This window comes from Ambystoma mexicanum, chromosome 2p (assembly GCF_040938575.1).
Source record: "Ambystoma mexicanum isolate Mex_15411 chromosome 2p, UKY_AmexF1_1, whole genome shotgun sequence".
NCBI classification, from domain to species: domain Eukaryota; kingdom Metazoa; phylum Chordata; class Amphibia; order Caudata; family Ambystomatidae; genus Ambystoma; species Ambystoma mexicanum.
In genome coordinates this window covers 811,202,610-811,221,074 of record NC_090923.1, presented here as the reverse complement: position 1 = coordinate 811,221,074, position 18,465 = coordinate 811,202,610, and the positions used below count along the sequence as shown (strand labels likewise).

Genomic DNA, 18,465 nt, shown 5'->3' with positions numbered 1-18,465 from the left:
CAGTGCGACAGAGAGCGATGAACAAAGAAGTCTGCTGGCTACCCAAACCATAAAGTATTCAGAGGCATTGGGAAGTGCTGCCTATAGGTCACGGGAGGCTGAACGCTCGCGGTAGACGATGTAAAGGCTCTACAGAGCGGATTGTAAGCTGGAGGAACGGAAGTGCGGCGAAGTCTGAGAAACAGTATGAAGAGCAAGGCCGAGGAAGAGTGATATGACCCGAACATTGACGGAGCCATTGACAGGGCTTGGGGAAGGATGCACGAGATTCATTGCTTAAGCCTTGCCCGACCGCTGTGAGAGTTCAGCCCAGAGCACATATATGAAATCAGAGATGGGAGCAGCAAGGCCATCATACATGGCATCATGGATTACATCTATGGGGCGGTGGACTCTGAGTTAAGGTTGTTGTCACTTCCAACACCTGCCTAATTTCATGGCTTTTGTTGTGAGAAAGGTTTTCACCTTAACTGTGTCCTAACTAATGATTTCAGATGTGTATATATATGTATGATTGATATCAAATGTGACTGATTGAATATCAAAAGCATTTAGAGGAGTGGGCCGTTGATTGCACAAGACATTTAACAAAGCATTAGTTATTCTAAATAGTTCATGGGACTGATGAGAAGGGCATCTTTGAGGAGTTGGTTTACAAATGTCTAAATTATGTTAATCTCTAGTGGAATCCCATGGCGTAGGGACTGCATGGTACGAGCCGATTAGTGAGCAGCGAGCATGCACTTGCAACTTGCAAGCAGAGACCACAGCAGCCAGTCTCTGCATTATCTTGTGCAGGGGCTCGTGGTGCTCCTGCAAAGCCAGCCAGTCGACCCAGGCCGCACCAGGCAGTCACGATTATTTTCATAATGTGCAGTGTATTGCTAAGCAGTCTCAGCTAAATAGCAACATTTGTTGCTTTGACAGCCAGACAGGCACCAGGACTGGGTGCACGTGACAGAGGGGGTTGATTAATTGGGCAGCCTGTGATTGACCCTGTGTCAGTTGGCGCGCACGTAATTATTAGGAATCGAATTCCAGCCAGGACATAGGCAGGTCCACAGAGCCCGAGCCCAGTAGTCTGACCCTTGTGTTCCATGACTCTGGCTGTTGGGGGGCGGGAAGCGGGCTGAGGTTGGGAGCGGACCGGGACTGCACAGCTTGTTTCGGCTATGTTTGCTGACGGTGACCAGTTATGAGATGAAAATTCCAGCTTTCATGCGAGGGATAGCTGTATGTATCTATTTATATTTGATTTATGTAAGTCATTCCGTCATCTGCTGTTTGACTAGCCAGGTTTGATAGAGAGGTTTGCAAATAGCAACCTCTGTGGGCCCTTTCGGATACTTCCTGCAAAGAGTTTCAGGAGCATGCGCAATAGTAGCACTGCAAACCCCAAGAAAATACAACGGAAATATATTCAAGGAATGCGTGACTCCATCTTAACAGGGCAGCCATTTCTTTAAATAAATAGTTGCCATCAGATGCTTGGATTAGGGCATTAGAGGGGCAATAGGCCCATGGCCGAGCCCAAAAACGCAAAATGCTTGAGTTGGGTGGGCCAGTTTTTGGGTCAAAATGGGCACTTTTTTGGCCAATGTGGGCCAGTTTGATGAGTTACTTCACTATGCGGCTAATAGTTTTGACCAGTGTTGCTGAATAAATATTCTTTAAAATGTACAATTTGCATCACATTTGATCAAAAACCTCCCCCTTGTGTGCTATTCAAACACCGTCACAAAAGAAATAAATTCCCATTTGCAACAGTGGGCCACTTTTTTGTTGATGCCCGAAACAATTTTATGCCAAGTCCGACCGATCTCTCTACAAAATAAATGAAATGGTAGTGCTCGAGTCCGCAGAGAGTTTGATGGGCATGGTGGTCGTGCTTCACTACTAGTATGAAGTTATGGAGGGCAGTGCAAGTGGGGCTGGATTCGGTTTGGGACTGCACAGTATCAGTCCTTAAAAGGCGTGGTGAGAGCACTTCATTCATTCAGCAAAACACAAAAGTGGGATGATGTTAAATTAATGTACGGGAGTAGAAAAGAAGTACTAACTTTACCAACAAGCCAGCGGCGCTTGTTTGACTGACTGTCTGTTCACAGCTCTTGCACTAAACAAGACAGAATTGGCCGGGGAGGCCGAAGCACTGGCTGGGTTGAAAAATTCAAGTTTGCACCGGCATAGACAGCAGGCCTATCCCTCATCCGCGCCCCTATAATATCTGGGTTTTGTTCTGATCTTCTATGCATGCGGTGATGCAGGCATTTGGGCGTGACACCTGGTGATGCATGGGGAGGTAGGGCTTTGATCAGATGGGTGAGACAGCGTCACCTCGAGTGGTGCGCAGCCAACAGCAGGTCGTGTCACAAGACAAGGCAAGCCCTCCTCCCCGGCCCGACACGGGGATGGGCTCTCAGGAGTTCCAGGGATATGGTAGGGATCCACTGACCAATCCGCGCTTGTTCAAGCATCCTGGAGCCTGTGGGAAATAATCACATACAGTATTCAAAACACCCACCCCATGCCATGCCATTGCCCTGTTACCCTGCTAACGATGTACTTACAAAGTGATTGCTGACAGAGTAACATTTGTACAACAAGATTTACAACATTTGTAACATGCCATTTTTTTGGTTGTCATTTTTCGTGGTTGGTGGGGGGCCAACGATGCTTCCCGCCTGGGGTGCAATCTGGTGTAAGACCGGCCCTGTTTTGGGTTCTGGCCACCAGAGCCTGAATCATATACATCAAGAAACTGGATGACCCAGCACATGGTAACATTGACAGCAATGCTGCGAGTCGCATGACAGCTGGGCGAGTTCCCTCTCGCAGTAGCCCAATATCCTCCTCAGGTGCTGCATTAAAGCTCAAAGGCTCTCTCCCCTGTTCCATCAGCAAGCAAGCAGGCAGGGGCTTTTAGTTTGTCTTTTAAAGCTTAGGGCAGTGGAGCGGGAACATTTGACAGAATGTGGAGCTGTTTTATTAGTGTTTCAGCCAGGGCTAATTAGACTTAAACGCATAAGTCTGAGCAAGTGGGTACCAGGGTTTTCAATGAATCTCTAATACAAGAAAGATGTTATTGAGGAGCTGAAGGTGGGCGTTACCTGCTAAAGCGTTGGCACCATGTCACAGATGATGTGAACATGTCTTGCTTTGTTCCACAGCTTTGAAGGGCTCCACATGTCTTAAGGCAATTGTACACTCAAGTTGTGGAGATGGTTGTACCGTAGAGCAATACGTCAGTGTTTGACGCATGGTGTGCTGTCCAGGATCCATTCTTGGGTGTTAGGCATGTTGACACAGGATGTTATCTTGGTGGGTAGTACTGCTCCATGGCTTGATCATGATTTGCAAAGGCATGCAGTATTCAAGGGGGAGCTTGGTCCACCTACTGCCCATATTACATGCTTCCAGATTGTTACATCTCATGAGGCCACTCCTTTCCTACTCCCTTCCCACTCCATTTCCAGTTAAGCTCTCCAAAGCCAATACTGAATATCTGTGTGACAAATTCCCCAAAAATCATCAAATACAAAATTATTCATGGATTATTGGAAGAGAACTGTACTTGCTATTTGCACTAACACATCCAGTGAGAGGCCGTTCAGCATGGCACCTGCCCCACCACGCGCAACCTTTTCCCCGTTGCCCACATTCCTCTCTTGGGTGGCATTACAATGCCAATAACACTGCCCTCTTTGGAACTTATTATTATTCAAAGACTCCACACTGAGCAGTCCTGCTAGACAGACTGGTATAGGTTCTGCTGTAAAGAAGGGCTCAACACAGCAATTCCCAGGCTTTTGCACTAGGATGTCGGAGGCCTCCCCCAGCCCTCCCCTGTTTTTGGTCTGCCCGTGGTGCCACACTAGACAACTTTGAAGATTCGGTAACAAAACTGCAGGGGGTCTCTAAACAAACCAGTCCATTGGAGGTGGGTTTGGGGTGCTATTTCCTGACTGAACAACGTGAACATCAATTGTTTTTCTCATTTAAAAATAGGACATTTGTCATTTTGAATACACAATTTCAACAGTACAATACAATAAGTTGAAACGTTGCCCCTATTCCTTGTGCACGGCTATGCGTTAATCTGAATTTTAAAGCCCCCGTGCTGCCCCAGTTAGCTAACCCACCTACCATGGCAACAATCTGAATGCCAATATCAACTCCCATTTTGAAGCTATCTAGTGTACTTCCATTGTGTCTGCTTAGCTTCTTTTTATATATACATTAAATACTTCACATTTTCGATATATCATGCACAACAAGCTGCAAGCCCTTGCCAAACAATGGGCCTTGTTGTAAATCGGCCGGGTCCGGTATTAACATAAACCGACACTTTACCGAACTGGCTGCCTAAAGGTTTGCCAGTGGGGCACTTGTGTTACCTTCAGTTAAAAGCTAAAAGCTGGAGGTAAGGCAGGTGCCTTACCGGCAAAAATGCCGTCATTACCGACACCGGTGTTGCTGGTGCCGCTAATGATGGCAAATCCCCCCAAGGAGTCCTATCGGACTCCATGAATAGGGATTTTACACCGTCACTCCGGCACTCGTAATCTGGCGGCTATACTGCCAGAATGAGTGTCAAAAATGGTAATAGCATTTGCAGGTGCCCTGGCGAATTTACCTCCAGGATACCGGCAGGGTCGTAATGAGGCACAATGAGTTTGAGCAAGTTACTTAATCACGCAGTTTCTTTCGTTGAATGTCTTGAAAGTACAGTGGTATACTGGTAAAACACAGAAGCATTTTTGTTAGGCTGACAACACTTTGCATTCTGGAGCTACTAAACTTGCATTTATAGTGGGGGAAATGCTAAAAATATTCGACAGTAATTTAGATGAACTGATTGAAATTGCACGCATTGCAGGAGATCAGGCAAATACTCTGCATATTTCTGAGAAACATGAGTGTAATATAATACTGTGCAGGGGATTTGAGATTCAGATGACCCCATAGTAGTGCACAAGGAATAGGGGCAATGTTTCAACTTATTGTATTGTATTGTTGAAATGGTGTATTATATGTATATAAATAACAAATAATTATCAATAAGGGAGCCAATGATGCAAGCTGAGAAGAATGGGCACTAGCCCTTTGAATCTCACAATGCTCTTACTATACTTTTATTTTGAATGCAGATTACTATTTTTTGACACAAGAAAAACATGTGCTATTGATGGTGAGGTGGGGTTCACCCATGTACCCAGGTACGCATTCTAAAGATTTCTGAAATCTGTGTAAAAAATGCATGCGGATGTGCAAAAGCAGCATACGCTAGACCACCCACTTCCCCCGAAAGGTCTCATTTATCCTCTGCGGAGAGGTGAAGCACAAGGAGAAAGGCAGTAAAAGCAAAAGGACACCTGCATCTACATATGGAAAACGCTGTCTACGCCCCAGCCAAAATGTACCCTGCACCATTGACCTTCAACTAACCAATATACTCATTTGCACCCCTCATGGACAGTGCAAGGGCACCAAGGCAAGAGTGTCACCAACTAAGGGAACAAAATGGAAAATGGCGCTGGTGAAGTCTCCTAAAGATCACAGTAGGCCCCATGTACATAGGCTGTCCCAAGTCTCCGGCCTCTTGGATTTGTTTTCACAGTCAAATAAAAGGGATACCCTACAGCTAATGAATTTGCCTTTCCTCTCTGTTCAGCTTGCTAAGTAAAGGGCTCATGGGCCAGTGGCCTTCAGGGCAGCCAGGGTTCGGCAGCCGAGCTGAGAAAAGCAGCGGCTGGACGCTCCATGCTGCTCAACGACTTGCGTGTAATGATGACGTTGCAGGATGTCAGTTGCAGAGCCAACCCTAGCATCAGCCCCTGATGGAACCTGGAACACTTTGCTACAAATAGGCTTCTTTCCTTCATCAGGGAAACAAACAGCAGAACTTGTGGGCATGTAAAACCGTACTGCTCGGTTTGTGTCCCATCATGCGCTACCCCAGGGCATCTCTCCGTCCAGTTCACACATTACGAACAAACTAGTGCTTCGACTATGGCAGCTCAGATAGACTTGAAACGGGTCACCATGCCTCAAGGTACCGTGTCTAGCAGGGGCACGCATGGCACCCAATTGCCTCGGAACGTTGTTTTGCACCTCAGTGAGTGAGAACATTGTAGGCCAATCGAGATCACACAGCCTGGTATACCAGCACCAATGTTGGTTACCGTTAGGGAGCAAATCCACCCTCAATTCATGACCGTGCAGTGTGCCACCAGCCTAGGCCTAACCTGTGCAGACATCAAACAGCCAATTTTGCCTTGCAAATTTTTGGTTAATGGATTTCTAGTGTACTCTCTCCAGGACCCTCATGCTAGGTTAAGTCACCAGGTTAGCATTTTAGGGTACTTCCGTCATAAGTAGTGCGATATTGCAGCGTTATGTCTACCCCTCTAGTATTAAGTCTATGTTGCTGCAACTCATTCAGTAACTGTAACCTTAGGTCATTTACGGGCTCCTCCGCAGGTCTGGGCCTTATGTATAGGTCTCAATGTCACCCAGACATAGGCCTAGGAGTTAGGACTCAAGGAAATGTGTGACTGGTATATGCTGTTGATGTGGTACTTGGGGTATTCATATACAGTTGCACAGTTTATGCTGGTTAGCCCGGACTTTAAGTACAGCTGTTAGTTTGGTCTTCACAAAATCCTTGCTTCTTCAAAGTTATATGTTTGAACATTTAGTTCAAGTAGCGCTACAGGAGATAGCACATGCCCGATGGCATCTCACTGTTCATACGAGTGTCTGGTGAACGGGTGCATGCTACGTATGTGCATGCAGGGCATATGCGCAGTTGGTGTCATGCGTTGGTGTGCATGATTGCGCGAGTGTCTATGTGATAGCGTTTATATGGAGACACGAGTATGTGTATGGTGGTGGCATGGAGTTTTGTCTGGCGGTTGGGTTTGTGTGACTTCTATTAGGGTGCGGTGGTCCAGGGTGTTATGCTGTAATGTGTTGTTTGGAATGTGAATTCTGCTGGATGCATCTATTGGTGGGGTGGTGGCACTGCTACTTCTTCCTCAGTGGATAGTGGAAGGCTGTCCAATGCCAACATGCTCGGCTTCCCAGTGGAGGCTGTGCGACACCACTCTGTTTTTTTGTGTAGTGTGGATGTGGGCCATCTACCCGGCATGCCCAGGCTCTGCAACTCCCTGGTAGGGGCAAGCTACTCCAGATGTTTGGCAACCTATGGTACCCTGTTTGCCGTAACCCCACGGCGTGGAGTCTTTTTCTGCATAGCTTGATTCCTTGTGGCTGGATCTGTGTTCACCTGCCTGCTGGTGTGCGTGTTGCTTTAGCACTAAGTTGGGTGCTTGTGTGTTTGTGATGCTGATATGATTGCGTGATTATTGTAAGGGAGATGCAGTGTCTTAATGAATATGGCCTGCCCTGCCACCCACTTCTGAATGCTTTTAGAATGTGGATGCAAGTGTGTGAGTGACAGCTCAGGGGAATGTTCATGAATGCTTGAGTGTGAGTGCCCTAACTGTGTCAGCTGGGGGCTGAAGCGTGCACGCGGAGGGCTGGTGGGTGATCTCTCCTGTATCAAGCATAAGAGTACAAAACTCATAATGTACTGTATATATGTACAATAAAGCTTACCTAGACTGCCTAACCCAGAGGCTCACACGTGGTCTGTGTCTGGAGTCCCACCTCTCCACCCTTTGGTTACAGCAGATCATGGCTTCTAGCGTGAACTGAATATTGCTTTTGGCAGATATGTGATGACGCTGAGGCATGAGAGTCCAACATAGCCAGTGACGGGGTCGTGGAGACTAGCCATGAGTGAGATAGTGTGTAAGGTGTGAAACTCACACTCGGAAAGACATATAGCCTGGGGAGACGGCCTTGGGGAACAGCTCACTCTCTTTCATTCTCACAGGTGTTCAGAAGGCTGCTCATTCGAATATAAGGTTGTTGTTTCACAGGGGGCGGTTTATGGTGCCCATTTTCTGCCAGCAGGGTCCAATTAGCCCCTCAGCCTCTCGGCTGTGGCCGGGACAAAATAGTCGCTGGGGAGTCGGGGCGGTTTCTGCCCACGCCCGGGCCAGTTTAAAAAATGTTGTTTTTTTTAAAAAATGCAACATTTGAAAACAAATATTACATTTTTTAAAGAAAAAAAAACTGCAACGGCATAATTCATCAAACCAAGGTAAGACATTACCTTACCTTGCTTTGATGATTGGTTTGCATGCATGATATGTGCATCATAAATTATGATGCATGCATCATTCACATGCTGCTGTAGCATGCAAAGTTGAGGGGCCGGGGCCGCCATCTGTCACTGTGCCGCCACTCCAGGGGGCATGGTGCCCCCTGGAGTGGCTGTGCTGTTGTATTAGTGATAAATATGTATTAGTGATATTAGTGATAAACAACCAATTTTAGAGTAGAATAAGCATCCATTTCGGACTATGTATTTTTTTTTTCGCAAGTTGCAGTAATAGCATGTTTTTTTCTGCCGCTGTCTCTGTTACGATCATGACAAGACATTCCATCTTGGTGTCCGCGGTCACTTGACAAAATCCTTGTGCCTAAAAGCTTCTGTACAGCAGAGCCGGCCTTAGGGGGTGCGAGTCGGGCAACCGCCCGGGGCGCCACTCCCCCCAGGGCGCCTTTTGCCCCTGCCACGCCAGCTCGGGGGAGTCTTTCAAGAGCTCCCCCGAGTTGGCGTTGTGGGACAAGGCGCAGCAGGCAGCCTTTTACTGTAAAAGGTGCCCACGGCGGTGGGTGCATTTAAATGCGCCCCTCTGCCGTGGACACTTTTCACAAGAAAATGCGCCACTAGCCCCCCACCACGCCAGCTCCGGGGAGTCTTTCAAGCGCTCCCTCAAGCTGGCGTGGTGGCAGAAGGTGTGACAGGCACCACATTGTCATTGAATAAACCCGCGATGGCAGGCTCATTCAAGGACAATGGGGTGCAAACGGCACCTATTTAACCTCCTCGCTGGATCGAGGAGGTTAAAAAAAAAAAGTTGCCCATCCTGGCCCTGCCCCCTTCCGCCCCGCCCCCTGTTAGGCAGGGGGGCGCGGTGGGCGAAGGCAGGGGAGGCGCCAGTTCGCCCAGAGCGCTGTTGGCCTTAAGGCCAGCCCTGCTGTACAGTGTAGAAATATTTGACCATAGCACATCGGTGTAACTAATAGTACACACAGATATATTGGTGTAACTAATAGTACTTGACAGATATTACCTGGATAGAAACATCAGAACATTTGGTGGAGGACTTTTCACAGTGTAAAAAGGATATTTTGTTGACCAATTGGTCAAAGAGATAGGTGTTATATGTTTGTTTTAGAAAGTAACAGTGAATGAATGGTAGGAGTGAATCAGTGTGAGTTGAGTATGTAAGGATATATTTTTGCCTAAACGTTTTAAGAATTTACATTTTATATTTGATATGAAAATAAAAGAATTTGAATTCAATGATTGGCATTTATTGATATATTTAAAAAGATAAATGTGTTCAATTGTGCTATTCCCTATACTGGTGGTCCAATTTTGTTTATTCCTAGTGTATTTAGCCTGGAGGACCAGGGATTGAGACCAGACACCTCTTTGTTTAGTAGCTTGTTGAAATGTGTCCATCTTTCCCATCTCCCGGGCATGATGTTCAGGATGTTTGTTTGCATGTATGAGGTAACGAGTGCTCAGACTATGGGATGTCCTGTGAGTGCGCTGCTTTCCCTATTTTGCCAACCTCTGAAGCCTGAAAGTAGATACATGCAGGCTTCAAATGAGGACAACTTTGCACCAGACCCACAAATGAACTTAACTGGTCTGCTGTTAAATCTCAGTTACCAGTTTAATGGCATTCACGTCAGAATAATTGCTCATTTTACTATAGCCGATATGATAGCTCAGTCCATTGAGCGCTCGCTGCTGCGATGTGTGTGTGATCTGCATGTTCGAATCCCAGCAAGGCCATCTCAGCCTTTCATCCTTCTTAGGTCGATAAATGAGTACCAACACATTGGGTGATATTGTATGCATATTTGTTCTATAAAAAAAAGCTTAAGCGTAAGTGCTATACAATAACATTATAATTTGGCCTTGGACGTCTGCTTGCATTCACAGTAATTTGACAATATGGATCCATACACACAGATATTAATGCCACATATGGGGATCCATTCTTGTATGAAATGTATATCACATTAGTGAAATCATAACCATATTTTTCATAGTGTACTTAGGAACAATGCTATTTTATGCCACTTCCTGTTTTGAGGGGTGAAAGGTTGTGTTTCATCGCTTCCCGGGATGTCCCTTTGGGGTGGGGTCAAATGACATCACTTCTGGTGATGTCATCAGAGGTCAAGGTTCGTGAGGCGAGGGGTGGGACACTTTTTTGAGGCGAGGGGCGGGCCACTTTTTTTTGGGTATCCGGTCCTATTTCGTGTTCCAGTCCGACCAGCCCAGTCCTGCCAGCCATGATACACTAGAGCGCAAAACACTACACACCCCAGGCGTGCACACTCTTAAGCGTGCCGCTCAACAAAATGCGAACATCCCCTGTAATAGCATATTTCCTTCGAAAAACTGAGCGATTGGAACCTGCATCGACCGGTTTTGATGTCGTTGTTATATTTGAATGTTTGTATTTTGGTTGATGTTTTACTGCTGATTAATAACATGTGTTATGTTCCGCCCTGCGTCCCGCTACGCGGTGACGCAGGGCGTCTCTAATAAAAGCCCCGCCCCCGCGTTTGGGAGGCAGTTCCGGGGCAGACCAGCAACGCGTGTGGGTGTCTGTCCCTGCAGCTCGCGCTGGCGCTGCGCCACAGGCCGTGCGGCCTAGCCCGGACCTTCCAGCCCCCGCGTGCGCCCACCGCGGGCTGGAATACAACAATGGCGACGAGGCGGAACGAAGTTCAACACGCGCTCGGCGTGTAAAGCATACCGATGGCCCACAGCCATCGCGGTGAAATTTTTGGACACTCGGTGGGGGGTGGATCACTCGCGTGACCCCCCCCACCCCAAAAAAAAAAAAAAAAAAAAAAATGTTTTGTTTTTTTCTCTGCATTTCTCCTTCGCTCTACGATCTCCTGCTGGGCATGGTGGAGCCATTTCAACATCTGGCACCCCCCCATTTGAGTGCAGCGACACGGATTACCAACCAGGACAACGTGGAGACACCAGGTCCTGCGCTTCATCACTCAGTGGCTGGGGACCGCAGCATGTCCAGAGAAGGCCCATTTCCACGGCACTGGCGGTGATCTAAGCGAATCACGACAACACCGACAAGGTACACGTCGACATGGCGGCCGGCACATCAACCCCTGGGCCCACCACGCCATCCAGAATTGCGGCAAACCTGTCGCTGTCATCTCCCCAGCCGCGCACGCAAGGAGGGTCGTCAACTCTAATCCAGCCGTTTGACCCCTTCACGGACCCATCGTCAAGCGGACCCAGATGGCAGCTGTGGATCCAGAAGTTTGAAATGGCGATGGAGTGCAAGGAGATTACGGCGGCCAGGAAGATGAAAGCACACTTACTGCTCAGTGTGGGTGACGAGGTATTGCGCATTTTCAACTCCCTCAATGTTGATGATGGCCAAGATGCATACCAAAGCGCGAAAGATGCCCTCACGGCTCACTTTCTCCCTCAACTAAACCTGGACTACGAGACTTTTATTTTCTGCACCACCATACAGGCAGCGGACGAAACCTTAGACGCGTATCACACCAGATTGAGAAAATTGGCTATGTCCTGCGAGTTCACAAATGTGGAGAGGGAAATCAGGAGGCAAGTTATCAACGGCATACACTCAGAAAAACTAAGACGCCTGGTCCTCAGCGAAAGAGGTATTCCCTTACAACGCATCCTTGAACTCGGACGCCAAAGGGAACTGGCTCACACCAGAGCGGCCAACATGGAGGCCACGCTACACAGATTGCAACCTACCCTCAACACAGCCGTGGTGGCCCAGATTGCCAACAAACCATCCTCGAGGGATGATCACAGTAGGGGTTATGGCCAGAACAGGTGGCAACCGCGCATTCCTGGGCCCACAGAGTGCGGCTGGTGTGGTGGCCCACGACATGGCCGTCGCAACTGCCCCGCTCAAGGAAACACGTGTGGAGCATGCGGCAGGAAGGATCATTATGCGAATGTATGCAGATCAGCGGGCAGCTCCATCCAGCCTCTACAAAATCTTCCTGAGAAGAATGCGACCAAGAAAAAGAAGCAAGCCAATGCAAGGCGGGTCGCAGTGGCCAACTCCTCCACGGAGGAAGAAGGGGATGACGTCTCGACGATGCAGCAGAATCCCAGTAAAGACAACGACAGGAAAGGAAGGAAGGTATATCTGGTGCATGCATTGAGCCAAGGTCAAGGACCGCAAAGAAAATCTGCCCGAAGGCGCAAATGCATGGTCACCGTCCAAAACCAGAGCATCCTTATGACCATTGATACAGGCGCCTCAGTGAATGTGATGCCCACAAGCACATTCCAGACTCTAAACCCTCCACCAGAGCTGAAAAGCACAGACACGCTGCTATACGCATACGGCAGCCGGAAGCCCCTACCAGTGATTGGCAGATTCCGCACCATGCTGGAACACGGTGAAAATAGACTATGGTCGAAAGTCTATGTCGTGAGGGCAGGAATTGAAAGCCTCCTGAGTGGGGACGCAGCAGAAGATCTGGGAGTGGTTAAATTCGTCTGCCACGTCGATGCGGGCGAGGAGGTGGAGAACATACTGAGGCAATACCCCCAGCTGCAAGAGGGAATAGGCTGTCTGAAGGGCAAAACCATCAAACTACACATTGATGAAACAGTACAGCCCAAGGCTGTAAGACATCGGAGAACCCCATTCCACATGAGAGAGCAAGTGGAGCAGGAACTCAAGGCTTTGGAAGAAGCCGGCATCATAGAAGAGGTCACAGGACCCACACCATGGGTCTCGCCAATGGTGGTAACGCGGAAACCCAAACAGCCTGGAAAAGTGCGGATCTGTATAGACATGCGCCTCCCGAACACTGCCATTAAAAGAGAGCGCCACATCACACCAACAATCGATGAAATCGTGGCTGACCTCACGGGTTCCTGTGTATTCTCGAAGGTTGACCTGAAGGCGGGGTATCACCAACTCAAGCTCCACAGGGACTCTCGCTATATCACGACATTCTCGACGCATTTGGGGCTGCGGAGATACAAACGCCTGAGCTTCGGGATATCGTCGGCAGCTGAGGTATTCCAGCAGACCATTCAAGAGGTCATCAGGGGCATCCCTGGTGTCCTCAATGTGAGTGATGACATTTTGATTCACGCCCCCGACACGGAAGAGCACATCAAGAGGCTTCGAACCCTACTGGACAGACTACAAGAGGCTGGGCTCACCATACACCGGGAGAAGTGTGAGTTCCTCAGATCAGAGATCACCTTCTTTGGCTACAAGTTTGGCAGCACGGGCATCTCCCCTGACCCCCAGAAGGTCGCAGACATTCAGGCCGCAAGCCCACCGATGAACCCCACGGAAGTACGCAGTTTCCTAGGCATGGCCACCTACTGCGGGAGGTTTATCCGAGACCTGGCCACCCTATCTGAGCCATTACGGGAACTGACGAAGGCCAACACCAAGTGGGACTGGGGGCAGAAATGCCAGGACTCGTTCGAAAGCATCAAAGACTCCCTGTCTGTCGACACCAAAATGGCATATTACAACACCGAGCTGCCCACTGAACTGTTCGTGGATGCAAGCCCGGTTGGGCTCGGTGCCATCCTGATGCAGGTAACAAAGGAAGGGGAGAAAAGGCCGATAGCGTACGCATCGAGAGCCCTCACGGAGACCGAACAGAGGTACTCTCACATCGAAAAGGAGGCCATCGCCGTGTTGTGGGGGTGCCGGCATTTTCACCTCTACTTATATGGGCGTCGGTTCACGACAATCACGGACCACAAACCCCTGCTGCCCATCTTCATGGGGACATCGTCGCACCCTCCGGCACGAATCACCAAATGGCTCCTACACCTTCAGCAATACGACTTTGATCTCATCTACCAGCCAGGCAGTGGAAACCCCGCGGATTTTCTCTCGAGACATCCGCGAGCGGCGACCCACCAAGAGATCCAAGTGGCCGAAGAGACTGAGGAACACATATGCCAAGTGGTACGCGCAATGAGGCCTAAGGCGGTGAGCATCGAGGAAATTGAGTCGGAAACCCACAAGGACCCTTGTTGCGACTTGGTGAAAGATGCCATCATCTCGAGTGATTGGAAGACTTTCATGAGACACACCCACAACAGGACAGAGGAAGCGAAAGGGTTTCTGTCCCGCATGTTCACCGTCAGGCAAGATCTGTCGATCACTGAAGGGGGGGTGATACTCCGAGGAAACCGCATCGTAATTCCTCTCAAACTACAAGCCAGGGTTGTGGCCCTAGCACATGAAGGACACCAAGGACTGGCTAGAACAAAGGCCCGCATAAGGCACAGGGTATGGTTTCCCCAGATCGAGGAACGTGTAGAGGCCCTAATCAGCACGTGCCTATCCTGTCAGATAACGGGAGCCCCGCCAGAACCGGAACCAATTCTATCGGCTGAACGCGGCCGCTCTCGGTGGGAGGCAATCAGCATTGACTTCTGTAAGCTACGAGAAGGCCTCTACCTACTGGTGGCCATTGACGATCACTCGCGCTATCCTGAAGTGGAAATAGTCGAATCCACCGCGGCGGAAGTAGTCATTCCGGCCATCGAGAAGATGTTCGCAACTCACGGATTACCCACCTCCATCAAAAGCGACAACGGGCCGCCGTTCACAGGGGAGGAATTCAAGAACTATTTGCAAGAACTCAATATACAGTATCACCACATCATGCCGGGATGGCCCCAGGCAAACGGGGATGTGGAACGGTTCATGAGAACAATTAACAAAGTGCTAAGGGTATCCAAGGCGAATGCCAGCCCATGGAAAGTTGATCTGTACCGTTTCCTCAGAAACTATCGGGTCACCCCCCACAGCACAACCGGTATACCACCGGCGGACCTTATGTTCGGCACCGTTATCAGATCCTCGATTCCGCACCATCCGAGCAGGACCCCGGACGGGGTCAACGAAGAACGCACAGAAATGAGGAGAAGGAGTGCTAATGCCCACATGAGCGGCAAGAGGAGAGCCAGGCCGTCCAACCATCAAGTAGGGGATCAAGTCATCATGCTACGCAACCCCACCAAGGCAAAACTCGACACCAGATACGATGAACTGCCATGGACCGTCAGTGATCGGCGCGGAACCATGGTGACAGTGACACGAGGACGCCGTCAAGTGACGAGGAATTCGTCGTGGTTCAAGGCGGTGCCCCACACCATGTGGACAGACAAAGAGGACCACCGGGAGGATGAGGATGCTCGGTCCAGCGAAGAGGAGCCCGGATCCATCCCGGACGAGACAGGAGCGGGGGACAGGACTTGGGAACCGCCGGATGCCCCTAGCCTCGAGGATGCCACCAATGAAGGTGAGCCAGATCAGGGGCCAAGGGGGGGTAGTCCCCGAGAAGGGCGATACGGCCTGAGAACTGCCACGAGGCCGCCAGCCAAGCTAAGTGACTATGTGTGGTAGCCAACACACCCCGTAGACTACCGGTGAACGTCCAGTTGATTGCAGTTGTATTGTGTTTGTTTGTTTTATAATAAAGGAGGAATGTTATGTTCCGCCCTGCGTCCCGCTACGCGGTGACGCAGGGCGTCTCTAATAAAAGCCCCGCCCCCGCGTTTGGGAGGCAGTTCCGGGGCAGACCAGCAACGCGTGTGGGTGTCTGTCCCTGCAGCTCGCGCTGGCGCTGCGCCACAGGCCGTGCGGCCTAGCCCGGACCTTCCAGCCCCCGCGTGCGCCCACCGCGGGCTGGAATACAACAACATGTAGCACTCCCTTTTGTGTCGGGTACAAAAACTCGGTCGCTTATTACATGATTGCTTTAGTTACCAGGCGCCTGTTCTAAAGGTCGCACGGTTATTTGCGTTGTTGAAGCTGCCCAAGGCCCACGCCGACCCAACTATTCTTTTGCCACTCGCTAAGGTGCCCCCCCCCCTCAATGTCCCACCCCACTTAAAGCCCTGCATTGTACTTACTTGCACGGGGCATGGCCGCATGACGCAAGTTTGAATTCCAGCATTGTCAACTTAGCCCTTCAACCTTTTGAGATGGATATATTGACTACCATGGAAGTGGGAAATCATAATCCTTAGCTTAGAGTTTGGAAGTGGGGGGAATACCGCATTACGTGGCAATTAAAATCGGATATTATAATATTAGATGAACTCGCACTTCTCCCCGCAGGTTTGGCCCGCCATTTTGGTAGGCACGTCTCAAAAGATTTTTGGCGGGGCTGTATTGAGATTGACACCTGGTCGTCGTCACAGCTGGAAGAGCGAACCCAGGGCCTACTCAGCGTCCACAGGGCCGCAGGCGGGCAGAGTAAACGGTGCCTTCCTAGCCTAGCCTCAGCAGCGTGTGTGCGACATTGCTTGCACCAAGTCGCGAAAGGATGATGCCCAAGAGGCCACAGACTCTCAGTTAAAGGTAGTGTTGCGTGAATGTTACGTGCATGTTTAGCCTTTTCACTGCAGCGCCAGGAAACCACAGAAGTGCTTAAAGCACTACCTAAAAGTAGATACGATAGAACTATCCCCCACATCCTCCATAAACAAAGGTATGGTGCTGACGGCTTACATTGCGCGCCCAGCCTAGCTGCGAGGACATGTTACTTTCCCTCCCTAGTATGGCGAGTTTACATTTGGCAATGCTTTCAACGCATTCCGGAAAGGTAAGGCGTCCGTTGGCGCTGATAATGGAATGGCTAGCAGCACACTAATCATTCGAGGCGCTGTAAATTACCAGTGCTGGCATTATACCTATTTCAGTTCGGCTTCAGGAGTAATCAATGGCAACTGAGGGTTTCAATTAAGTCCTAAGCATCATGGAAGTCCTATAGATGAAGGAAGTGAGCAGGCTGGATGCCCTGAAGTAACAGACGTGGATGTGTATAACTAATAACTACGCCAAAGGGGGTGCTGAGCCCACTGCGCGCTGCATAAATCGCCTCACAGTCTCAATCAACGGCCTGTAAAATGAGAGTCGGGACAATAACACGCCATACTGTACCGCCCTGGATGCCTTGTATGCGGTTAAAAGAAAATGCACGCATACAATGGATTGGAAAAAACGCACAGGGCCTGCTTTACATAGCGTTTTTCAATGGGAACATATTCCTATTGAATAACGCTTTGGAAATGAAGTCCATGGTACTGTAGTTCAGTGCCATGGGTCATTTGCTGTGGTGGACTGTGGACACCGGGCTGCTTGGAAATTCAGCACACGCAGCGACGCTCAGGATGCATTGCAGACCTTCGCCCCGGGTCCCTATTGTGTGTGTGCGTTCTGCGTGTGCCAGGATAAAAGGCGCAGAAGGGCTGCGTGGTGGGTATGCCGTCGCGTGGAATGCATATTCTCCAGGGTCCCTACACATAGTGGCACTCACCTCCGGGGTTTACGCTGTCCGCCCTCCTCTCCGGCAGCAGGCTGTCGCTCTCGCCGTCCAGGCAACCCTCCCCGGCCGAGATACCGAATTCATCCCACTCCACCCGGTTGCCCGCCGCCACGAAGGTACCGAATTCGTCGTCTTGTGGCTCTTGGTCGTCCTCGCTGCCGCCGCAGCCCTCCACCGCCCCGCTCCTCATGCTGCCGGACTCTGCTGCATCGCGCCCGCCATGTAAACACGCCTGTCCTACATGCTCGCTGCGAGGCCGGGCTGCAGCCATGACAGTTGCCATGGTTACTGGGCTTTGCGGATCCAGCGCCGGGGACTGGGTCGGGCAGGCACGGGGCAGATCATCCCCCGATCCATCGGGACGGCGAGCCCTTTGGGTCACAGGCCCGTTCTGCCACGGCACATTGCTTTTGCGGGGCTGCCCAGTATCTTGCTTGGGAGCCTCGGTGGATGGGCTCCAGTAATCCCCGAGCCCGCTGCCTCCCTCCTCTTTCGCTCCCTCCTCATGCGTGTGCGCTGTCATTCCGTCACTGTAATTCTGCGCGGCTGCTAAAGGACACGCAGAGGCGCCGAGAACAGGGGCGTGGGGGGCAACATGAACAGCTGCCCCCTCAGTTCTTTATCAACGAGGACAGGCACCTCACTATGATCCCTTAGACATGGTTTCTGGCCGTGCATCCTAAATTATCCGTGCACGGTGTCGCTGCTGCTGGAGATTGGCTTTTAAGTCACGTGTTTGAACTGCATTGTTGGTTATTTAGAGTAGTGGCAGGCAGGGATACACAGCCCACATTGAATTCTTTGACCCTTGAGTGACAAGTGAAAACCGGAAAGCTTTCAAGGTAGCCCAGTCGGTTGAGTGACTGTTTCTGACATACTTGTTCAGTGCTGCCTGTAGCTTCTATTGCTTTTCCCCAATTTATTCTGAAAAATGTGCTGCAAAAGCCCACCTGGACT

At 50.0% G+C, this 18,465-nt stretch overlaps 1 protein-coding gene across 2 annotated transcripts in view; it reads right to left on the bottom strand.

The window, feature by feature from the left end:
• Positions 1-18,218, bottom strand: part of LOC138566815 (aftiphilin-like) — a 329,210-nt gene extending 310,992 nt beyond the window's left edge. Inside the window, exon 1 of one of the 2 annotated variants that reach the window (XM_069644488.1) lies at positions 17,500-18,218. In XM_069644488.1, coding sequence (XP_069500589.1) covers positions 17,500-18,031 — 532 coding nt within the window. In that variant the 5' untranslated portion in view covers positions 18,032-18,218. The remainder of the gene's footprint in view (positions 1-17,499) is intronic. The other variant, XM_069644487.1, reaches the window with a different exon arrangement.
• Positions 18,219-18,465: the final 247 nt, after the last annotated feature.